Source organism: Aquila chrysaetos, chromosome 2 (assembly GCF_900496995.4).
Source record: "Aquila chrysaetos chrysaetos chromosome 2, bAquChr1.4, whole genome shotgun sequence".
In the NCBI taxonomy this organism is placed as follows: domain Eukaryota; kingdom Metazoa; phylum Chordata; class Aves; order Accipitriformes; family Accipitridae; genus Aquila; species Aquila chrysaetos.
In genome coordinates, this window is record NC_044005.1 from 34,472,273 (window position 1) to 34,498,329 (window position 26,057).

Consider the following 26,057-nt stretch of genomic DNA (forward strand, 5'->3'; position numbering starts at 1 on the left):
CTGTGCAAGACTCACTGAAATCCAAAGCATTATGTTTCAAAGACTTCCAGAGGACTAGAATGTTTTTCTGTGGTTCATCCTCTTCTGATGAAGGGAAAATACCGTCATCATTGTAGCTTAGCTCACAAGAACAGCTATTGACCATAAACATACCTGAAGATTCCCCCTGCTTGAGAGAAACATAAAATAAGCAAGTAAATAGCATGCCAAGCAGTATGAAATCAGCATATTTTATCATTCAAATTTTGGGTTTCAGTTACAAAAAACAGTATAGCTCAATGGGTACGTAAGCTTAGAACAATTCTTGGAAGAACAGCATTAGGATCTCCCACTATTTAGATTGCAGAAACTGGCAGAATACAACGTGCTCCTGTTGACATATCATATGGAATAAAAATGCAGACTTAGTAATTAATAAGGACAACAGATATGAAAAATTATGAAACTCAAGATAAGAGACAGAAAGAATGCTATTCCGCAATTATATATAGGACAATTATGTTTTCCAAAAATAGTATAAATTAAATGAAAAAGGGAACAAAATAGAAAAGTAACAATTTGATAATTAACACTGTCACTAAACACTTCAAACAGAGCAAAAGACTAACAAGAAAGTTTTAAAACTTTGTGGAACCTTGAATGCAGTCCACGTAAAAAAAAAAAAAAAAAAAAAAATTCTTTCTCTTCATCTCACAAAAGACTATCCCTTCCATCAAAGTCATCACACTTTGGAATGCTCAGAGTTTTGAGATACAGAAAAGAGCATTTCCCAAGATTTATACATCAAAGTATTTTCCTGACAAGGAAGGAAAATAATTCATGGTACCTTCTCCTCTTCCCAAACACTTTCTTAGGCCTAGGAAGAAAAAACTACCCAGCGCACCTTTTAAAGCAAAATACATAGGCAGAGTGCATACTGACTAGTCTTCCAAAATTCCGTGTTCACTATATTTTCAACAAGTCATGTAATTACAGCATACATATATATATATTTTTATTTTTAGAGCAATCAGAACCCCTACTCTCTTCCACCTGATTTTCCAAGGCAGCCTAATCCACAGAGCATGTTGACTTTGGAATCACTACCTTGGCTAATACTACTTCTCTTCACCTAAAACCAATATGAATTATGACAGAATTATCCATAAACCTGCATGCTTTAACTCCAGATTCTATCGATTAATTTTCTGCTCAAAGGTCTCAAATTTCATATAGTGTCTAAACTAGCATTTTACTGCAGGCTTCTTAAAAACTAAATTCACAAAAATGATGATAAAGCCAAATAAAGCAAGATAAAGAGTCGACAAAACATGAAGCCTTTGGCAATCCTTAAATATAGATTATAAACTTGCTGAATATTCTTTTAGCTCACAAATTAGTGTACTATCTATAGAATTTCCATGCAAAATGTCTATGAAAAAGAATATTATTAACATTATACAGCAAACCACTCATAAGGTCATATGAAGTTTGACCCTCTGCATTCTCTGCTTTTTAACAATTGGATCTCATCAAGCTGTCAAACAAAATGGGATATCTTAAAAATTACTAATCAAATTCGAATATAGACTTTTTCTTAAAAAGTAATTTCATTGTATTTTTTTCTTTTCTTTGGAAAATAAAACATATTGCAATTTCAAAAGTTTTCTCTTCATATTAAGGAAAAAAAAGTGAGGAAAAAAAGGGCAGAAAACTATAGTATGCATCAGAAGTCTGCAATAAGAACTCAGCATTTACATCAATATTTGACTTCACTGGAAAGAAAAAGGATCCAGTTAAGTTAAAGCAGTGTATTTGGAAATTCTCATGAAAGGCTAAATTACAAAAAGGTCATTACCTATGAGAGGAAAATCAGCTCTGCTGCCTCTAAAAGGGCTCAAGGGGAGTTTTATAAGCACTGTAAACACTAAAGCTATGCTCTAAGAGGGACTGATGTTCTTTGATTGGACCTCATTTTATTCATTCCTTCAAGAAAGGCATGAAAGTCAAGGCAATAATCTACTTTATGTGAATCAATTGTACCTGAGAGGTTAAAAGAAGTCAACTAAATGTAACATAATAGCGCAAAGATGAAAACTGCCATTTAGCACAAACACAACATGCATTCCAACATTACAATATACAAGCATCCAACAGCATCTATACCATTCCCACTCACTGAATTACACCTTCAACTACTGCTATCAGTTGATATATTTTGCCGTTATCCAGAGGGCTGCCTGATAGTCCCTAACCTTTCAGGTATGGTTTAGAAAATAAAGCAGCAGGAACACAAATCTGTAATTGAAATAGATCTTAAACTGGATTATGCTACAAGAACCAAGAAAATTCCATTTTTTCCTTTTTTTTTTAAAGTTTCTATTTTTTTATCCATGAGACATTGCTTTATAGAAATATACAGACTGTACAGTGGCATGAAGTGCTAGAAGTGCTACCATTTCCTTCTTGCAAATTGTTGTTTTATTAAATTAGTTGCTTTCCCTGGCTAAGTTGTAACATTCATCATGAAACAATGAATTTGCATTGTAGCACGGGCATTCATTGAGTACTAATGTAACATATACAGAGTTTGCACCTCTTGGTCCTACCCCCCTGAATAAGCATGCACAGACATGGTGAAATGAATGATACTATCACAATGCTGCTTTGGCTTTTGTTTTTACATCGCCTGGATTTTAACTTCAATATGGTGTAACAATCCATCACTAGGCAAAAAAATGCGTTAACTGGAAAGAGAAAAGTTCCAGCTTGCCAGTATGACAGCCACTTTGTTTCTTGGTTTGTTAAGCTTTACATAATTACCCTTTAAAAGATCTCGAGCTACACCTATCTTCTGTAGGTATTATTAGAGACCTGTAACTTCTCTCCATTCCCTAACCTGGAGGACTGAATTTACATGCTCTGCAAGTGAACATGAAAAGAGCACCTATTCCATTTTTATGCTACCTGAGAAAATCGTTCTTTCAACTATGTTTCTAAACATGTTTTCTGCAAAATGTGCTTCATAAAAAATTAATGGGGATGTAGTGAGACTCATAGACTATATCACAACTGATTTGCTGTAACCCACAGAACTCCCCTGTAGCTTTGTAATTTGTTATTATTACAAATATCCCAAATTGATGCTGCATGAAATTTTTGTATAATCCACAGTCACATCCCTTTTTCCTAAATATGTCAATATTTTATAAGTTGTTAAGCTTATATCAATATTGCTTCACAGATATAGATAAAATTATACATCTGTGTTAATACACATACAAAAATAGCTGGTCAGTTGCAAAATTTTTGGAAATTACTAAGAAATACTAGGAATTCTATAATGTTTCTTACATACACCAAAACCCACAAAAATAATTATAGACTACTGTTGATTTCAATGCCTATGATACATCACAATGATTCATTCAAGGTTGACTCCCACAATGCTCCAAACACATAGGTAATCAATCACTTTCTGCAGCAGCGCAGGTGCAGGCTACAGCAGAAGTATTAGGTGTGGAACCTGGCACTAGAAGAACAAGAGGCTCAATGCCAGCCTAACTAGAGCTGCCAGACTGTTTAGTAGCTATATTCAAATCTCATACAAATGTTGGCCTTCCATTCCTATCGACAGAGAAAGTAATCTAAGAATTTAAAACTTAAAGTTACAGACTGCCACAAACAGACTAACTTTCCCTGAATAATATTCTCATCACTTTAAAAACAAAAAAACAAGCTTGCTATAATGACATTGTAATTAAATCTTACAGAACCCACTTTATCACATAACATTTTCATGTTACTTCACAGAAGCAATATATTTTCCCATTTGTTACACTGTTTCTCCCACACCCACTGTACATTGTGATACCAACCTAATTTTGGATCAGAGCCTGCATGCATGCATATGCTTAACTGTATTCACATAACTCATGTCATTGATGCAAGTGCGCTCAGAATGAAGTTAAGCAAATGCACGAGTGTTCCAAGATCCAAATTCTCCTGTTGAAAAAGCCTCAGAGCTAGGACTTTGACTGATATAGCTGAAATTCCATGCCGTGGTCTTTTATGAAAACAACAGATTGCTGTCTTAAAAAGCTTACATCCTCCACTACAGAAACTGATACACAACACAATTCCAAAACTGATAGTTCTCCCACTGAGCAGCAACGAGGATACGGTGGGGCAGAATGCTCAGAAGACATAAGGAAAGACTATGATAATCTCTTTATTCTTTGTGGTGTACCTTGATAACAGAATTCCTTGAAATAAATGTAATGAGAGAGACCACGTACATCTCCTTGCAGTATTTCAAGTACAATACACAGACACATAGGCAAGAAAGTCCTTTACTCTGAAAGACTTTCAAATAAAGTCTCTTCACTATGAAAAGAGAACAAAAAACTCTCTTTTCTCAGAGAACTGGACTGAATCTGCAATCAAATGGAGTAGAAAAAAAAATCCTTTATTTATTATCTTAATGTTTGAAATAAATCAGTGTACAAAAAAAAATTTTGCAGTATTCGTTACAAAGTTTTGAAAACATAACTACAAGGATTATCTATATTCTTATGATGCAGAAGGGAAACTAAAGGTTACCTGGGAGAAGTACCATTCAAAGATGAGAAAGTATTAAAAAAAATGCCATCCACAATGCCACCAATGAAACATATTTTGCAACTTGAAATTCTTTCCTGTTCCCCCTGACATCACTTACAAAGTCTAATTCTACAGCTAAAGTCCTAAATGGAGATTAACTAAAATAATTCAGGCCAGAAAGAACTGGACAGAAACAGGCTACAAAGTTAAATCAAATCTAACCTGCAGGATCGTGCTTCTTTAGTACACAAGGTATGTAAGTATCTCCCAAACACCTTTTCTAACTTTTACAAGTGTTTTTAAAATCATCTCCAAATTGACCTGTGAAATAGATTTGCTGATGTTTCACAGGGGCGGATCTGCTCACACTTCTCCATTGTGTTCTACCCAAAGAGGTGAAGATCTTTTATAAACAGGAAAACAAATAAGCCTCACAATATCAGTTTATGATAGGTAAATATAATGCAATAGTATGCTACAAGAAAGAGCAGCAGCAGGCATGACTCCTGTATGTCTTACAGGCAAACAGGCTCCTTTCTTCTGCCAAGTGTAGAAAGAAAACTACATGACTCCCTCTAATTCCGGACTATCTCTAACTTGAGGGGCTGCAGTTTCACGGCTTTTATTGTTTGATGTATGCTCCTTCTCACTGGAACTCGGGGAACAAAGTATTCATTATTAAACGTGGGAAAGAGCAAATCTTAAAGCATGAATGATAGCTAATACGTTCACCTCTTATCAGAAGTATGTTCACATCAGCAGAAGCTCCAACAGCTTTAATTTCTGTTTCTGATCATTCAAAAGCCAACTCAACGGAGTAACAGAATATTATAATATGGGGAAAATAAAAATGTTTTGCAAATTTGTTGTGCTGTCAAAGTAAAATAATTTGTTTCACAGTTGTATTTTTTCCTAATTGAAAATATTAAAAATTAAATTTTTATTGAACACAAAAGCTGATACACTTGATTTAAAGATTCTGGAATATGCTTCAGAAATTGCCTCCCCCTCAACAAAAAACATTCTACATTTTAAATGTACAAAGTGACAGTCTTATTGGCAAAGTAAAATCTTGATGAAGCTAGGTATCTGTACTATGTACATCACAGTGTGACCTTGTTTTTTACCATGAAGTAAATGAGGCATTCCTGAATTTTGAGCATTAGTATTTTATTAGCATTATTATTTATTCTTAAAGTTTTTGTAAAATGCCTACAAAAAAGTTATCTTAAGCCATGTTTACCAAACTTTTAACAATGTTTTCATAATAAAATCTTGTATTTATTTATCTCTTTAGCCTTTTCTGTATAACTGGTAATGAAAGAAAAGAGGGTGTGTTAAAAAAAAGCTTCAATTATTATTCAAGAACACATCTTGAAGTTGCACAGTAATGTATTAAACCAGAACAGTGAGTAAAATGTTATTTTCCCCCAGGCACAAGGGCTCATTTTGCTGCCAGAAACAATCTAAAACAAATTTCTATGCAGGCTTTGTAGTTAAACATGAAGAGATTTAGCTGAAGAAAATGCATTATAGAGGAGGAAAGACAGCAGAAACTAAGGTACACTAGCTATAATTGCATAATGATTATAAAAGTAAATTCAAAGAATGTAAAATTAACACCTGTGGCACATAACAAAGATAAAATGAATATACAATAAAAGTTAAAAATATGTATATCTCTCAGTTGAAATGATAACAAAACTGATGTCATAATACTTATTAGAATTACACATCACTGTGCAGTCTATTAATGGTTTCTACAAAGTGCTTACACAAGTGGCTACTTTTACTCTTTGTTCATAATGGAGTATTTTTTGCCCAATTTTCAGTAATCCCTTGAAAGCCTGAAACTAAAATTAGTTCTCCTTCTAAAGCAGTCTTCCCCTGCGGTGATTCGTTATTGTAGGATTGGCTTTTAAGTGCTGAATTACTAACTGATACTTAAATTTTTTTGTAGGGCTTGTAAGCACCAAATAGTGAGAAAAAGTACAGTACTACAGGCATATCAATCTTGAAGGCATCTCTTTATCATTATGCAGTTAAACCTTGCTAACTTAGTAACAAGTTATGCTCTGAAAGACTGACTGGTTCTCCATATTCATAACTTCTTGAAAACCTAGTTTATTTTATTGTGAAAAAATAATCTGTAGCCAAAAGATTCTAATGCTTTTCCTTATGAGAGAACCACTGCAGAAAATAGACTATTTTTCTTTTAACTATACAAGACATTAGTTTATATACCGAAATTCAGAGCAAGCCTCTGTAAACCTTACCCCTTTGAGAGTGTGACAGCTTTGTCTACAATGGATTTGAAATATGATTTACTACAACACTGCTTGAAACTGTGAGGCTTTAACCAAATCTAAAACATCTACATAAGAAGAGGAAAAGAGCTTCTGAACAGATAAAAGTAAAATCTTGATTCTTATATAAAATGTTATGCATTTTAATATGATTTTTTGCCTGATTTATGTAAAGCTTTGTGTTTTTCATTTTCCCTAGCCTGTCACATTGTAGTGATGTATGGTGCATTTTAGCATCAAGTTTGCCATGAGCAATAAAGTCAGTGCCCCCAAAGAAATATTAATATATTATCACTCTTCCCCACCATGCCCCACTCCCAAGTTTTCCTTTATTCAGCCTATTTGGTTTTGCTTCACATAGTTAGTTGATATCCTTTTCACAGTCTCCCACACAAATATTTAATGTTTTATTTTTGAAAGAAATCCCAAACTAGAAATTGACAGGATGAAATACAATTTACTTTCCAAGGCAAGAATGAGGCCATCATGGAAGAAAAATGTACAGGTATTTTATCTGTTTGGAACAATAAAATTAAAAAAGAGGGGCGAAAAAAAAGGCATGATCTATTGAAAGAAATTCAGGAAATGTAGCTGCTTGAGAGACATGAAATGTGAACTACCAATATAATAATGTTCTATAGCAATCCCTGCACCTAGAAGAGGTTCAGTGATCCTCAAAGTGTAGAGGGAAGTAGGAAGACCTATAAAAAGATGACTGCAACAGTAGTAGGAAGATCATAAGGCGCTCTCTTCAACAAAATACTAGCACTTATAGATGTTCAGGAGGAAAAAAAAATTAATTTTACCCATAAAATAATGAAAAATAGAAAAGTGATAACAAATACTAAGAAAAATAACTTCTGTTGTGACCTTCTCAGCTCTGCTCACATAAAAGTCTGCAAAATTTAAACCACTAGAGCTCCTATTCCTGTTCTGCTATTTCTATGGAATCATAAGCTAAAAGAATGAATCCTAGTGAACTACTAAAGATTCCTTTAAGATCTTTGACCAGGATAATCTCCTCAACATAATCTGAAGTAGTTCATTAGACGTATCTTTCATATGGAAAAGATAAACCGAAAACCAGTATGTTTAAAACTTGAGCACTTGTGAGTCAGCAAGTTTTTAAATCATCCACTTCATATCAGAAACAGCAAAAAGAGATGCCACCTCCCAGCAAATCAACACTGTTCATACGGTTTCCTAATGCAGCTGTGTTCCACAGTGTGGCTAGCTACACGTTACACATGTGCTTGACTGAACCATGTTGGCTGAGCACCTTGAGGTTTCAAGATGAAAAATGCTACACAAATATACTACCTCCATTCATTCATTTGACACAAGGAAGCATTTGTGTTGAGTTTTTCCTTATGGTAAGTTCTGAAATTCAACTAAATATGTATATTGTTATTTCAAAGTACACCCACATGAGTATATATAGATTCACTCCAAACTGTGACAAAGCAACATAAAAATAGAAAGCATGCATATAGTTTTAAAGGAAGATGACATTTGCAATCTACTTGCCTTATTCTCCAGGTGTAACTTTAAAAAATGAAGGTAGGCCACAGGTGCAAATGCATCAGCGGAATGCACAACCACCTCGGCCGAATCTCTGAAATACAAAATTCTTAGCATCAAGTATTAGTATATAATTTTACATATAGACAATACTTAGTCGCTGTATAACACAGACTCCAAGGTAACTCATGGAAAATCCACTAATTTCTTATTTTTCATATAAATTAAGAAAAAATAGTTTGCTATATAAAATCATATTGTGGAACAACACATTATCTTCATTAATTTTCAATTTTCAAAAGGAATAAACTATACTTCCTGTGTGAGCCGTCACAGGCAGGACGCAGGAACAACCACATAAGCACGGATGAAATGCAAAGAGGAAATTTGTTTTCATTACCTCGCCAACCAGGGGATCCCCAAAGCAGCACCTGGGCAGAGGCACACAAGCGGGGACGCAGGCACCACGGAGCTTGGTCCATGCTAGAGGATCACCGAACCTGCTGGTTTTGCCTATATTTCAGGGATTTGCTCAGGCGTAATTTACCACTGTGCTTTGATCTTTCCCATAGCAGGGCAGGAATCTCAAGCATGTTCGCTAGGGTGCCTCTAAGTCTATCACATCTAAACACAGATGTTCTACTTGTCCAACACACAAGGCCAAACAACAATTAGTATGATATATGTGTTTTTTGACACCCCAGCTGCAAGTCACTTGAGTGTGTTTACAATCCTCCTTGTCAATCTTCCATTATTTTCCCACACTTCCAGATCAGTATTGAGAGATTCAGCTAGCTGTAGTCTATGAAAGCATAAACGACATTATGTTTTACATTCTAGAGACTAATATGTAAAGCTATCTTTTAATTTCATCTACAGGAGATTTTTTAAAAGTCCATTCTTCTCGATTAATACTCCAGGGATTAGTTCTTGAAGTATTAACAGCGTACAGTATTTCACGCTGAGAAACTGACTGATTCGACCATCTTGCATCTGATATTGAAGACTACTAGACACAACTTTTTAATGCCAAATGTGTTGGTAACAATGATAAACTTCCTGTGTGCTGATTCAAATTAGCTAATTTTAGTTTTCATTTTTACAGACACAATCTGTCACACTTTGATTCACAAGAGGCAGTATCTGTTATATCCATCTGCATGGTTTTACTACTTAAGAAAAAGGTAGCTCTAGGAAACAAACATCAGAAGGTGAGAAACTCAAAGAAAACATGAGAGAAACTCAGATGCAGTACAAGAAAATCTGAAAATTGTTATAAGTAAGGCTAAGGACACACAGATAATTTTCTTGAAACAACAGTGCCCTTGATACCTTCACAGTATTCAATGAGATGAGATAGATAGATTTCTAGTAATGCCACATAAAACCCATGCAAACTGGAAACAGTTGAAGTCTTGGCCAGATTCCACTGACTTAATGGAAGTGTAAAATTAACGGAAATATCTGTTCTATAAGCTGTATTTTAGGATTTAAAATAACAAAACTCCTAAGATAATCATCACTACATTGCACAATAATAATAAATACCTTTAACATAAGAAGCTCCACTTCCCTTTTAGTAAACTTTTAAAGTATTTTCATAAATAAGCCTTCAGCTTCGTTCTTGAGAGTTATTATCAAGATTCTTTAAGATTAAAATATCTTATTCTTTTAAGATATCTTAAAGATAGTCCCTTAAGATTAAAATCATTCTTCTCAAATGACCATGGTGTCTTCTAATTGTAACAGAAATAGGTAGAAAATAGCTTTGGAAATCTTTAGTAATAGGAATACGTAATTAGAAATAATAAAAAGCAGACACCAAGACTCCAGTAGTACCTGGTACCTGGGTATCCTCAGTATCTAAGGATAGTCTCAATAAACACTTCTTGCTTGATTTAAGTCCTATACGGGGAAGTCTGGTACTTTTCAGTGATGCATTAACTACTTAAACCTAAATTAACAGAAAAGCTTGTACCAGAAAGGAAAACCAAAAATTTATGGTTATTAAATGTATGTCTGTTGAATTTAAAGAATATCTACTAACTTTAAAAAATATATTTAACTCCAAAGTAAAAGAAGCAGTCCTACTTGTATCCCTGCATGTTCCAATTCACTAGTACAGTAGAACAGACACCAAGCATTGATACCTACACTAACTGTTCAATAACTTTAGAATTTTTGAGTACTTATTTGCTGCTCAAGAAGTACTGCAAATATTAAGAGATCATAAATATCTCTTCTTCGTATGAAGTGTATTCCTATGATGTACAGCTAACACATAGGTATTTGATGGGACCATAATAGATATCTAGTTTAATATGCCATTATTTCTCAGCCGATGGGTCACAACAGGTAGATTATGGGGTGCTGAAAATAGTATTACAATACACATAAAAAGAAAGTATTTTTTCCTAACTACTTCATTTTCTGTCAGCCTCTCCATACATAATTGTTCTAACTGATAAAATTTGCGGTCTTGTTCAATAGTAACTGTAACAAATAGGTGGAAAGCAGAACAGTTTTGTTTGCGTCCAATGATGAATCACCAATTAAAAAAAAATAGTAAGTCCTGAACTTACACGCCATGTCTAGCTTCAGAAATAGAAAAAAAAAAACCAAAAAAACCCACCAAACCAAAAAACCCACCAAAAAAAACCCCAAACCCACATGAAAAACAGAGATTAAAATGAAAAACAGTGATTTGAGAGACCCCAATAATTACATAAAAGCCATTTCATGCTGAAAGTCTGAATTTTGAGTAGGAACATGATTCATGTTTGATTATGATGGAAACACAGGAATTTTGCTGAGGAATGTTTTCAGAAGACTTTAGGAAACAATAAAGAATAATTGAAAAACTGTCCTAATCTATTTTTTGAAATCATAATAATCTGATCCCTCAAGTCTCCTTGAAGATCTGGGAAATATCTAATCATTTTAATACACTCCATAATATTTTCACAGGACAAATATGACAAGTTAGAGCAAGTCTGAGAGTACAATCAGTGCTCTCAGTACATGATTATTTTTTCATGCTTACAGATTTGCTTTTAGCTCCAAACCTAGAATTACAAACCTAAACACAGATCTAATGGTATGGTATAATAATGCAAAATCACACTTCCCAAATATTTCAAATATGCCAATTTATGCAAAAAGAAAAGGAAAAAAATCACACTATTCTGTGTTCCATAAATACAAATGGGCCTTTATCATAAGAGTAGATATTAGATGGCATTGACATAGATGAGAAATATATCTTTATGATTTGAAGAGGTGTCAATCAGTTGCACTTTAAATACCAGTGTAAGAAGGACAGGATATGCTTGGTACCTCCCAAATACTGAGCATAAGCAAGCTGACAACCAGATTACAATAGTCTACCTGGGAAAAACAGATAAAAACCCATCTGACTCCTGGCTGATTATTTTGATTGTAAGATCTTGCTTTCACTGCTATATCTTGTTTAGCTTCAAATATATCACTCAATCTGCCATGCTTCCTTTGTGAGGCATATTTTTTAATGAAGACTGAGAAGAATGGCAAGAATTTAATTTAATATTCAAAAGCAAAATTCATCATACAGTCTTACATTAAAGAGACTCCCACTTCTCCATAGTAAGTAACACATCAAGGCTATGTTTTTGCTTTCCTAAACTAGCAGATTTCCTTCTTTTTTAAAGAATATACTGTAGAAACGTATCTTGTCACAAGTTTCACATGACAAAAACATCGACCAGTGAAAACACTACCCAAAAGTAGTGTTATACACAACAGGCATATTAGATTTTCTCCTGTTGTATTGGGTTTACATGGCAAGATTTTGGTAGCAGGGTGTGGTCTGCAGGGGTGGCCTGTATGAGAAGAGGCCAGGGGCTGCAGAGCCCATCAGCAACACTGGTGGTGCCTCTGTGATAACATATTTTAAAAAGGGTAAAAATGCTGTGCAGCAGCTGTGACAGGAGTGAGAAAAACATGAGAGAAACAGCCCACAGACACCATGATCAGTGAAGGAGGTGTGTGAGGAGGTACTCCAAGTGCCAGAGCAGAGATTCCATGCAGCCTGTGGAAAAGACCATTTTGGAGCAGGTTGTTCCCCTGCAGCCCATGGAGGACCACACCAGAGCAGATATACGCACTGCAGCCTGTAGAGGACCCCGTGCTGGAGCAGGGTCCTGGCAGGAACTGTGGCCAGTGGAGAGGAGTCCAGGCAGGAGCAGGTTTTCTGACAGAACTGTGGCCCATAGGGGACCCACGCTGGAGCAGTCTGTTCCTGAAGGACTGTAGCCCATGGAAAGGACCTGCACTGGAGCAGTTTGTGAAGAACTGCCCAGTGGGAAAGACCCACACTGGAGCAGTTCATGAAGGACTGTAGCCCATGGATCAGACCCAGGCTGGAACAGGGGAAAAGTGTGAAGAGAAGGGAGCAGCAGAGACACAGTGTTATGAATTGACTGCAACCCATCCCCCTGCACTGCTCAGTGTGGAGGATGTAGAAGAGTCGGGAACAAAGAAGTGAAGTTCAGCCTGGGAAGAACGGGGTGGGGAGAGAAGGTGTTTTTAGTTTTGTCTTTCTTTCTCACTCTCCTACTCTATTTTTTTTTTTTAATTGGCAATAAATTAAATTAATTTTCCCCAAGTTGAGTCTGGTTTGCCCATGACAGTATTGGTAAGTCATCACACTGTTCTTATCTTGACTTACAAGCTTTTTCATCTTATTTTCTCCCCCTGTCTTGCTGAGGAGGGGGAGTGAAAGCAGCTTGGTGGGCACCTGGCAGCCAACCAAGGTTAATCCACCACACCTGTTTTGGAGGCAAAAGTAATCTTCAGTGTCTTCCTCAGAAACTTTCTCTAGGAAGACATCTTGGAGGAGTTCAGGAATTTAGGGACCTTGAAAATTCTGACAGGTTTTAACCTCTAAATTGTAATCCTTACATATCCATTTAAGCTTCAAAAACTGTATCAGGATGTATAGCAGAACCATGGCTATCTAAACATTTGGAAACTATACTAGCATAGTTAACAACATGATTACAAAGTCTGTTTAGATTCAGTGTATATGAAAAGGAAGAATGAAAAGCAGAAAGTAAAAAAAGCTTGTAAACTTATTTAATGACAAAGGAAGTATAAAATATTTTTCTTTAGTTCATAAAGTAATAGATTTCACATGAACGGCCCCTCAAAAGGCATGTCTTTACGAATGAATAATGTAAGAGCTAAGCAGGGCTAATCAAGCCAGAGACATACAATGCCAGTGTAGCTATTCCGTTTCCATTACAGAAATGTATATTTAGTACTAATTGAGTAAATGTTTAACAGTCTGCTGTGCCATATATTTATTATTAAATACCCACTGATTTATATATTTGTCTTTTCCTGTATTTTTTGTGCATTTATTGTTAACTTTCATTATTATTTGGAGTGTTGCCAATAGAAATAAAGACAACTCAGCCAGACCACCTCTGTTTTAGCTTCTCCTAGTTGCTTGAATGGTCATTAAACCACGGATAGCCAAAAATACATTTACAATATATTATGAGATATTCCTACTTAAACTGCTATTTGGTTGATCCCAAACCAAGGGCACAATGTACTTTCCTAAAAGTGTTCCTCAAATTCTATGTAAAAAACCCCTCAACAAGCCTCTCCACACTACACCAACCAAGAATTTCTCATGAGATTTGACATAGTTTTCTCCAATCTGTTGTATCTATGCAAAGAGAGCTTTGAAAAGGAGCACTGGGAAATCATGCATCCAATTCCAATGAACTCCCAGATTTAATCTGCAACAGAAGAAGCCTTAAAAAAAAATAGAAAGAATGTAGATAATCAGCCAAACACATTCAAGTGGAAAACCGGATACAAGCACATTTAATCTCTCCGTTAAAATCTAGCTGTCCTTCTTCTGAAGTATACTTTTTGTTGCAAGTGTTGCAATATAAACACTGAATAGGCCACATAACTGCTAACAGGTAGTATTACTCTAAATGACAAAGTTTCACAAAACTGACACTGGAATTGATAAGAATTTGTCTCTGACACTGGAATTGATAAGAATTTGTCAATTTAATAGAAATCATATCAGACTTTAAATGTAAAAATGAATCGTGCTTTAGCAACGATTTCACAATAATTTCCTTTTTGCTAGAAGAGACTGAACTGATTCTATCTGAGGGCATATTGGGGAGTTTTGTCCTTTGTCCCCAAATTTATTTGTGATAAGATATACCCAAGCATCATGCACATTTTATTCTAACTTCCTGCTTAACTTTCCAACTCCTACTAGTCAGCAGGTTGGCTCACAACCTATGGCTTCTACCTAGCACCTGGTTCCCCTCAGAGAATCTTCTCCAAGAATCTCACTTCCTGGCCCATACATTCATAATTCCACCCATGAACTTAAATCCAGTTTAAAGATTCTACATTGTTACTTTCTGAATCTTCTCCTAACTAAAGAATTCCATAGCTTTCCTGCATGGAGGTATCTCCAGACTCAAATTATCTAGTTTTTTAGTTCCCTCCAGAGGACAAATCTTCCAGTCAACCAGTAGCTCAGCAGACATCTGCCAGAGTGGCTGCCATCCCTTTTACCAGTTTGTCTATTGCTTTTCTCCCAGATGCCATGCAATGAAACAGCTAACAGCTCTTGGTTCTCCACTCCTTATACAGACAGATCCCAGTCTTACAGAAAAATGAAACAAATAGACCTTCACCATGAAAGCCTTAATCATGTCTATATGCTCCACAATCTTGACCTTCCCTAAGATGACCGAGTATCACCAATACATGATTACTAGTCCGTTTCCTTGGCTAAGAAAAGGAACAGCAGTCAAAACATCTCACTGGAAGCAAGCAGGCTTAGCTATTTAACAGACTAATAAGAAACTCGCATCAAGACACAAATATTTTCCATACGCCACTACACAGATTTTAGCAATTTATGTCAAAGGAATAAACTAGTCAGTGTAAATGAAATAGATTCATGAAAAGTTTGTATATAAAATATTCTCTAATAATTGAAGAAAAATGTTTATCATTATCATTCTAAGCTGCTAAACTTAAAACACACACACACATAGACACAGTTAATGGAACCCACAGGCTACTGATGTGGCAGTTTATCAAATGTAGCTGTAATGACAGATAAATATTACAGGCAATTCGCACTTCATGAAAGGATAAAAGTGTCAGTGTGTAGGTACCAGTTTTACTGCAGGCCATAATCAGCAAGTAAACCAAAGTGCAAATGTCTAAAAAGTTTATAGCCCTCTATGAAGGCCTCGTCTTGTCAGGTATTGATTTAGGTTTTCAGAGGACTTTGCCAGTGTTAAACAAAGTGAGTGTTTGTGAACTTAGAGGACATGTTTTACCTCTGCCAACAAAAGTTGCCTGAAGCTAAATGTGAATACCTTCCCATTGCTTTAATATAAGGAAATGGAAGAAACTGTTCCTTACACAACTATTTTCTTCTTAAATAGAGGGCAGTCCAGAGTGAATGTTTCATATTCTCCACCTTCTCCACAAACATGGACTCCATATTTCTCAGAAAGCTAACACAAAAGGGAAATTAAAATATATAAGTATTACATTAAAACAGTCTATTAAATATATTTTGCTGAAAATTTCAGTGTGCACTTTCTAAAAGACTACCAATTACAAGGCTGAAAAAACCCAAGTATCATACAGACAGTTCTTGATTTCTTCATATGCATATTACAATGGTCTAAAAATTAACAATGCATTATATTTTAAGTAGAACTGTCACTGTAACATTCATATAAATGAATTAATTTCTAGTCCTTCTTCCTCAGCAGACATGAAAGGTTGCTCAGACTCCCATATTTGTCTACCTTTCTTTAGCATAAGTAGTTCACTTCTGTGAGAAATTTGTACTGTAAATCAACACAAAAAGTAACACTTCACATAGAAGTATACAATGAACACAACTTTTGGCAACAGATTCAACAACTACATTCTATATTTTGGTAAACATCCATTCTTTCAAAAAAATTCTAACAAATAGAACCAACAAGAGTTTTCTAAGTCAAAAGCAAAAAGGTAAAGCAAGAGGTAAAGAGGTAGCAACATGCTGTTTCCTTTATAAATTGTACTGAATATACTTTCTAAATCAAAATATAAATTTATGAATATTCCTGAAGCTCTGGATAGCCCACTAAAACACATAACTACATAAACCAATACATTCAAAATAAGAGACATGACCACCTTAATTATTCCCTGCTTTATAAATGAGCAGCTGTTGAGCAGGAACCAAAGTTCTTTTGCTGGATTAAGGAGTGCACAACTGCTGAATAGTTCACTGTAATTCTGTATTAATGTACTGTACTGATAGGTAGTAATCAAGCACCTGTACCATGCCGGAGCATGGGGACATGCTCCCTTTTTCTGCAGGAGAAATTCACCTCCTCATCAGCAGAATATATCACCTTCTAAAGTGTCCCAGCACTAGCTGCTTCAAGCCAAGTCCAGTCCAGGTTTTACACACTGAGCAAACATTAACATTCCGCTTCAAGTAGTTCACAAAAAGCTGAACTTCAGTCCTCAACTCCATTGCAGACACCAGAGTTACTATTGGAAATATTTATTTAACCCCCTTATGCTTTTCCTTAGAGGAACAGATGCCCACCTATGATGCTTCTACAGTCAAAGTAGCAATGCAGTTCTCCACAACATGTAGGAGATGGTTAGAAGAAGTCTGTCTGGGGACTAGAAAATAATTCCAAATCTGTTGTCTTTTTTTTAGGCAAGCATGAGACTGGGTTATTTACACACTGTAGGTTCAATTTTTTATATGGTTACCAGAATATTTGTGTAGTAAGTCTATCTGATATATTCAAATGATACTGTATTTTTATTGTTGAAGCTGAATGTATAGTTTGTGTTACTTCACAGTTCTCTTTCAAAGTTTATTTTAAAACTTCAAGGAGGGTTTACAACTTCAGTCATCATCTTAGCTAAAAAAAAAACCAATTCAAAATTAGATGTGAAAGAAGAAAATGCAATACACGTAACTTGAACGTTTTCATAAAATCGAAGACTACTTTTTAAATTTAAAATTCAGTTAGTTAAACAAAAGGCCTGAATCCTCTCCAGCCTTTAATCTGGAGAAAAGTATAAATGTTCTGAGAAAACAATACCTTGGTAATGCTCTATGTGACTGTTTAGTTGCCTGGTGGTGTAAAATCTAAATCTCTTTTGGAACATATATTAAATCATTTTTCAATGTCTTGTTATGAGAGGTATTTTTCATTTTTCCTTTCACATTTTCTTTTAAAGAAAAAGAGCAGAAGAAAACCTTTAATCAAGTGCTCATTAAAAAATTATACTCCTGACATAAAAGAGAACTCCATCTGTCAACGACGGCAACAAGGTTTCTATAGGACAAATATATCAAGAATAATTAATGTTGATGCAACAAGAATGGACAGCCTACAAAACAGTTAGTCAAAACCTTTTATTCTTCTCGGTGTAGCTCCCACTGCAAAAAATCCTAAACAAAACTATTAAAAAAATGAAACAGAGAAAAACAGAAAAGATCTAACTGTAACCTTTCACTGAATAGAAGGAGTGACTGTTTACAAGTCACTTTCAAAACTGGTACCTCTGCTTGTAAACATCAGTGCCTAGAATAATTATTGGCAATTAACATTGAATAGTCAAAAGATGTGAGACTATTTCCTATCTTTGTTGTGGGAAATCCTCATTTTCAATGTCACTGGCTTCAAGATCATTCCTGACACCAATTATACAAGGTGCTAAAGGATGTTCAGTTCCCACTAATGTCAACAGGAACTGAGAATATTCAGCAGCTCATAGAACAGATTCTTAATGTTCATTTAACAAAGTCAGCAATATTTTTAAAACGTCATCAATGACATCAGAACTTTGCCTTTCAGTCATTTAGAATATTAACATTTTTTGAAGACCAATTATTTTGTTTTGAAAGTTGGATGTTACATTCATAACAACACAACAGCTTAGACTCTAATCTAAATTTTGATTGCTAAATCTGCCTTCTAGTTCAGATGAGCCAGAAAACAGCAAATTTACAAGTTACACTTAACTAAAAATGGAAGTCCAATTCAAAATCCAAAAGAAATTTATGATGAAAACATCTTCTAGACTACACGAAATTAACCTTAACTCAAATACACAGTAAGACACAAGGTATGTAGACAATCAGCCCAAACATTACCCAAAGAACAGCCTCTTCCTACCTTGGGAATGAAACACAAGGATTAAAGCTGACTTCCTCATTTAAGTTTAGTAATCAAAGATAAAAGATATGAATTCAAGTGAAGACTTTGTCCCCAGACAGAAATTGTAACACTTAGTAAATTCTCTATAATTACTGAAATGCTCTTTACATCACAACTACTCATCAACTTCTAATGCAAGCATATAAATGACTAAACATTTTCTTATTGTCTATTAGCAGAGACAGAAGTACAGACAAATATAACCATAATATACATTTACTATTCTATTAATAAATTCTAAAGAGAGTGTGAGCAGCCCCTGAGATCTGGCAAGTTGCCAACAAATTCTTTAGTGTAAAAAGCTAGGGCCTCTAGTATATAGGAAACAGTGGGACATGAACACAATTTAATAATTTACCAATTATGTAGCAACCATTCATCAATAATTAATAAAAGACCTATCATTTAGAAAAAAGGAATAAATTCAAGAACCTTCCTTGCCACAATGCCAATGACCTAAGCCAGTAAAATTCACTCCTGATAGAAGCATGGGTTGCAGATCATGACTGTACTCATAAGTTCAACCTTATGTATGTAAAGTCAGAAAAAAAATTGCAGAATTAAATCAAAGCTTTTCCCACTCAATACTCCTCCCATTTTTCTGCTGCTACAACAGCAAAAACACCTCACCTTTATGTCAGTAATTATTATCATTTCTATGGTACACATAAACTAAAGTAAATCAGAAGACTGAAAATTTAGGTGACAATGTATTTTTCCAAAGTTAAATAATTCAGTGGATGAAATCAGGGCTGGGTTGTAGGTTGGTTGGTTGGTTTTTGTTTTGTTTTGCGTCTTTTTTTTTTCCAATTAACGTTGACACACCTTTTATAATGCCCAACGAGATTTTTTCTAAAAAGAAAATGATTACTTCATGCTGCTTTCTTGTATGTCCAAAAGACAAATTATAATAGGCATATTATAGTAATACAAGTTGATTTTGATTTTATTGCCTGTTCCTTAAGGTAAACTTTTAGTATAAAAAAGAATTAAGTAAGTAAAGTCCTAATTCCTGATTTGTAGTATCAGAGAAGTTGAACTTTGTGAATATATGCTAAAACGTAAAGCAGGATATTCCCTACCAATCCCAAATGACTCAACATGTCATATATGTCGTGGTTCAGTATCAAAGACCCTCTTATATTCAACACTGGCATTTTTCTGGGCACTGAACTTATGAAGATATAAACTGGCTTTCAAGAAAACCAAAGAACACGTAGAAGACTATTTAATTAATTTTAAACAGAACTGCAAAAATTCTCACAAACTTGCACACCACACTAAGGAAAAAGCTGTAATGACAAACCCTGCACCTAGCTGAATAAACAGCTATGTAAAGTAACATTAGAAGTCAATGGAGAACCCAAAAGAAAATCCCACAAGAATAGGAAAAAGCATAAATTGGAAAAAAGCAACAAGAAATTTGAAATTACTGGTTAGATAATACAACACAAATCAAAGATACAAGAGTATATAAAGCTGTGGTAGTTTTGGGGATGTGCAATGTTAAAAATTACTTTATTATGGTGTTTGCTTTGGTATGGTCAGAATATTAAATTTTATCTCTCCTCCTTACTGAAAACCGTGAACTCCTTGCTCTCACATTCTGTCTACCAGAACTTCTGATGCTGAAGACTTCATTGCTTTGCAAAAGAGTATTTTTCACATCATAAACCTAAACATTTCTCTTCAGTTTATAGTTAATGATTTGCTTTTATTAGGCCTTAAGGCCAACTAAGTATCCAGTAAAAACAATTTATTTGTACTGACTTTGACTTTCATAGCATGCATATGCACAAGAAACAGCTACATGAACAAATAATCAGTTGTGCAGTCCAATGGCCTGACAACCAGGTCCAAGTAGGGTCAGAATGCCCTACTAGTTCTACACCTTAAGCTATGCAGTTGTTGCTCTGTTTATTGTTGTATCAATAAAAGATAAAACCTGCAAATGTGGGTTTCAAGAAGTATTAAACCATGACAGCAAGAATTTCAATGAAACCAAGTAAGTAAGAATCACTTCACTTGAGCCAAACATCAAGAAGAATACACTTAATTCCCCAAAATACCAGGTACTTCTGGATTTCTTAGTTTATTATTTTCTTTTTAAAATGAATGATGGTGAAATCAAATGGAGAACAATACTTCTTAAGCCTTACTTTAATTATACCCTATTAACATATCTAAAATTGCAATACTTGCTGCTATAGTTTTAAAGACAGACTACTGATTCAACTGAGGCAAGTAGCTACCCATCTGCAGCCCCATTGAAGTTGTAACCTGAATTTTGGTAACAGAAACTTTCTGTGAATGCAGGGACTGTACTTTCCCCTTTTTGGTTTATTTAACTAGTCCCAAATAAATATTAATTCATCCAAATGTGACTGACCAGTACGGTACTGATATTACAGTAAAGTTGATGCTTCTGTTAAATCCGCTCCACAGTAAATTGTTCATTGTTTCATGATTACAAAGTTTTACCCTTCCTTAGCTGGCACTTGTTAAGATTCTAAAGAAACAGCTCTGACAAACAGAAGCATTGTTTAAGTGATCTGCAGCAACAAACTGTGGGAGGAGCACTTAAACGTTTATCGTACTCTTAAATTATTTACTCATGACTCCAAAGATCTTCCAAACAACCTTTCTGGTAATTTATCAATCAGTAGCCTTTTCTATGGTACATGCAGAACATGACTTCACATGTCAGTAAAACTGCTTTTCCGCAGTAATGTTAGTCTCTTGCACTATACAGCATGCTAGAGTCAGAGCAGGCCTATGACACAAACATGGGGTGCAACGAAGACTCCAGTCTGGCATGTTCACGCAGTGCAATGCCAACTTAGCAGTCAAGCTCCTGGAAGCCGTCTAACCATGTTCACAAGTGGTGAACTGAAACTTGCGGACTCTAGTTCTCAGTGGCTTATTAGCTAAGCTGAACAGCCATGTTAATACAGTTTCCAATTCAAAGTTAGCTCAGTGTTCAATTAGGTATTACCTAATCCAAAAGCTCACTGATGCACACATGCCCTCCTCCTTCCTTTTCCTGTAGAAATCCAATCTATACTTTTCAGAAAGGATAAATCCACTCCCTCTTCTAAATGTTCTTGGATCTTAGACATATCCCAAGATTTACCAACTACTTACTGTTTTAAGTGTACCTTTATTACCACCCCATGAAATAAAACATCTGCTAATGACACAACATGAATGAATATTTTATATATCTAGTTAATATATACTTACTCTTGTGTACTCCTACTGTATGTCTCTGCCACTGCTTTTTTACCCCTACTACAAGTATTTAGGAAGATATTTACTTCCCTATTTTCCTTCCTTCCCTTTTTCTGGAGCAGGAGAAAACACATCTCCTTCCCATCCCCTGCTAACCTTGAACCTTTACTGTAGTCAAGATGATCTAAAGATTTAAGTGAAGCAAGACTTACAAAAAGAGAGAATGAATGGGATTTTTACATCAACTAGTCTATATAGCAGGGAGAGGAGGGGAGATTTCTGTGCAGATTCTCCAGCTCTGAAGCAGAAGCAACAAACTTCAAGCTAAGAACAGGCCAAAAACATTCTCTTCAAGTAAGAGTATTTGAATGTCATGGACCTTCATTCTTCCTCTTCAGCTTTGCGAAGTACCAATTATCTATCCCCTTCTCTCCAGCCATGTAAAATGACTAACAAAATGAAGTTAAACTCCAGATGTAATTCCTATTGAACTCCACTATCTTTCAGCAGTAAAAGAGATTTTTAAAGCTCCTAACAAATTCTGGTTACTTTTTCTTTCTCTTCTGCAAGTTTGCCCTGCCCTTAATTGTTCCAGAAAAACTGCTTATGAAGCCACGCAGAACGGTAACTACCCAGATTAACAATAAAAAGTATTTTTAGGAGATTGTTTTGCACAAATTTAGAGAGCTTACACTGATAAAAGTTACAGCAAGACTGTCTTAATAGCCAAACATGCAAGTAGTTGTGGGTTTTTAACAGACTCGAGGACAAGGAAGTGTGGTAAATTGGCTTTGTCATATACAAATATGAAAAGACACTTTCAGAGCTGTTAAACTGTACTTAGCTTGATGTTTGATGCTTCTACCTCAAACAAGACTCATGTACAAAATCTGGACTCTTTTTTTCCCTAGTTAAATAATTTTTCTTTAAATAAATCTACTAGCTCTGCCTACAAGCATTTTCCTGCTTTGAGTACTACATAACCCTTTGTACAGAATTACGTACATCCTCAGTAATAAACCTCTTATTCCATTTTTGAAGGGCCCTGCTGTATGTAGTCTGACTGTAAAAAATGGTACGAAACCTTCAGATGTGGATATGTGGGGAAGTTTTGTATCACCTATGATTTTGCTACTACCATTCCTTGCTGTGAAAGTCTCGAACTTGCATGCAATTATTTAGCTTTATCTTATTGACATACAAGTTAGTGTTCCCTTAACATTGAGGTTTCTTGCCTTTAGTTTGTTTTAAAGACACTGTCACAATTTGTGAACTACCTCCAGAAAGAATGTTTTTCATATTGGAAGTGCGTATATGAGGCTTATATTCTACTGTCCTGGTTTCAGCTGGGATAGAGTTAATTGTCCTCCTAGTAGCTGGTACAGTGCTATGTTTTGAGTTCAGTATGAGAAGAATGTTGATAACACACTGATGTTTTCAGTTGTTGCTAAGTAGTGTTTAGACTTAAGTCAAGGATTTTTCAGCTTCTCAAGCCCAGCCAGCGAGAAAGCTGGAGGGGCACAAGAAGTTGGGAGGGGACACAGCCAGGGCAGCTGACCCAAACTGGCCAAAGGGGTATTCCATACCATGTGATGTCCCATCTAGTACAGAAACTGGGGGGAGTGGGGGCGAGGGGATTGACGCAAGGGGATCAACTGGGCGTCGGTCAGTGGGTGGTGAGCAACTGCACTGTGCATCATTTGTACATTCCAATCCTTTTACTATTACTGCTGTCATTTTATTAGTGTTATCATTATCATTATTAAGTTTCTTCTTTTCTGTTCTATTAAACCATTCTTATCTCAACCCACGAGTTTTACTTCTTTTCCTGATTTTCTCCCCCATCCCACTGGGGATCTACACGACAATCTACATAGAAAGATAAGCCTTGGGTTAGCACCTAATTTCTGAAAGTAACTAAGTAATTTTTTATTAAGTTAATTTTACTGAATTTCTGCCTATGCTACTTTTTAATTGCAACTTTACCTGTACGAGTATCCTCTAAGTAATACTCACCTCCAAAAGATCAGGCTCCATTTGATCCAGAGTTTTTCCTAGATGCTTATCTGGGTCTAAACCTGGGGAAAAAAAAAAGTGTAAAAATATTTTTTATAAAGTACTGTTATGATATCAAGAAAGACTGGTGTGGTTTTTTTTTTTTTCTCTCCCCAAATGTAGCACATCTCCCTTAGAAAGTAGTCCCACTGTATCTAAAATCATTTCTATCCTAAAGAAAACACACTTAGTCAGAATTTTCTTTTATCCCCTCTGGGCAACTGGTTTCCATGTTTGTGGAAAAATAAGGCCAATCACCTTTCTACTGCAAGTAAACTGGAAAAGCTGTTGTTTTCCTTTCTTAGAAAATTCACTAACCAGTGAAGTCAACACGCGGTCCACGGTAATAAAAATACTACACAGAAATTACCTCTTTGAGTCAGGAGTTACCTTTTTAGATACCAATTAAATTAAAATACAAGTTAATTTTTTATAGTTCCTGCAAATTGCTGGAAGGGACACAGACTGTTTTCCACAGTAAAAACTCTTTTGCTAAATCACATCCTGTGTGTGTGTGACCCACAGAAAAAAGGTAAGAATTAAAAAGGATGGAGATATAAAGAAAACTCAGACTTATAGTCTTGAATGTTGTACCTTTTGATCCATCACAAAATATTCTGTATGATGTCTACATTTTGATTTATTTTTCTTGTTAAAAAAGTAAGCCCTATTAACGTTTGATAATTTCTCTAACTTGCCCCTCTGTGTTCCTGTTTCAGCTTTTTCACTTTGAGTTTTGCCAGCTCATGGCTGTTAAATGGTCACTTCTCAGGAATAAATCAAATAATTGGCAGAAATCAGTACTGGGATAAAAAACATCCAGGAACAACTGTTTCAAGAGCTGACATCTTCTTCAACCAAATAAATAACCTAGTTGGATTTGAGACTAAGTGGTCAAAAGGTCTTTACACACGAAGTAAATAAGAAAAAACAAAAGGATGACTTCTGAAAGTGAAGGAACACTAGAAAATTTTCAGTGATAACATTTTTTACTACTCTTAATTATTGTGGTTTGAGGGGTTTTTTTGTACTGATCGCAATACTTGTCTATTTTTTCCTACTCTACTGCTTTATAAAATAATGGGTATCATTAACGAGCTGCCACCAGAATGACTCCATTTAGAAGCCATTTCTGAAGTATGTACCTTGTAAAGCACTTTAGATCATTGATGATGAAAGCTGTTATATAAATGTATGGCATAGTATTATATAAAGTTGTTGCTGAGTTCAAATAGCTGATACGCCTTTTAATTTTTACAATGATAGTACTGGTATATTTAAATTCCTGTGAAACTAAAACAAGTAAGAGTGAATGAGATCTCAAAACATTAAGAAAGTTTTTAAATATTTCATTAAAGCACATTAAAAATTCCCTTACTATCTAGAGGAACACTTTAAAAACTGCTTAATAATTAAAGTGAAAGAGGACTGAGTTTTTTTCCTCCCTCTATTCTTTTTTGGTATTGGTTTATTGTTCTTTATTAATGGACTAAAAATGTGTATTGCTAGATATAAGATAATGATAATTTATGCTTGTTGAAATAATTTTGAAATATCTTAATTTCATTTCAATAGTTCCAGTGATTCTGGTGATGTCTTCCAACTTACACCAGCTTAGCATTATGTCCTTGATTTTAATGGGATGAGTATTAGGCTACATAAGCATTTTTTCTTAAAACAAACAATGAGTAGCACATTACAGTACTCATTTCACACATTCACATTAACATTCTTCAGTAATATAACTACTTTTCTAAGAAAAGCAACCCCTGTCCTTGATAAAACCAAATTTGTTTCCTTTAAATTTAAACCAAGGGATACATTACAAACATGTGAGAAGGGAAAAAGTTGTCAGAACCAGACACATTAACATATTATTTCTTTCACAACTTCTCTTTGATATTAAGAAGGATAACACCTACTGTTCTGCCCCCTAATGAACACAAAACAGTAATTTAAGGAAACCATTATACAAATAGTATACAAAATACAAATAAATTGCCTATGTATACACTATGGGTAAACTCTTCAGTAATATCCCACACCTACATGAAAATCTGTGAAAGTGCAATGCACCCCT

The 26,057-nt window shown here is 35.0% G+C and overlaps 1 protein-coding gene across 5 annotated transcripts in view; it reads right to left on the reverse strand.

The window, feature by feature from the left end:
- DPH6 (diphthamine biosynthesis 6) overlaps nt 1-26,057 on the reverse strand; it is a 216,247-nt gene that overhangs the window by 127,546 nt on the left and 62,644 nt on the right. For 2 of the 5 annotated variants that reach the window (XR_003921489.1, XM_030001618.2), the window contains exons 6-9: nt 23,939-24,000; nt 15,867-15,961; nt 8,415-8,502; nt 16-166 (exon numbers count right to left, since the gene is read on the reverse strand). Coding sequence is in view for 2 of the 5 variants with exons in the window: in XM_030001618.2 (XP_029857478.1) it covers nt 16-166; nt 8,415-8,502; nt 15,867-15,961; nt 23,939-24,000 (396 nt within the window). In the remaining 3 variants the exon portion in view is untranslated. Of the gene's footprint in view, nt 1-15; nt 170-8,414; nt 8,503-15,866; nt 15,962-23,938; nt 24,001-26,057 lie in introns of all 5 variants that reach the window. The other 3 variants (XR_003921488.1, XM_030001608.2, XR_003921491.1) reach the window with 2 other exon arrangements.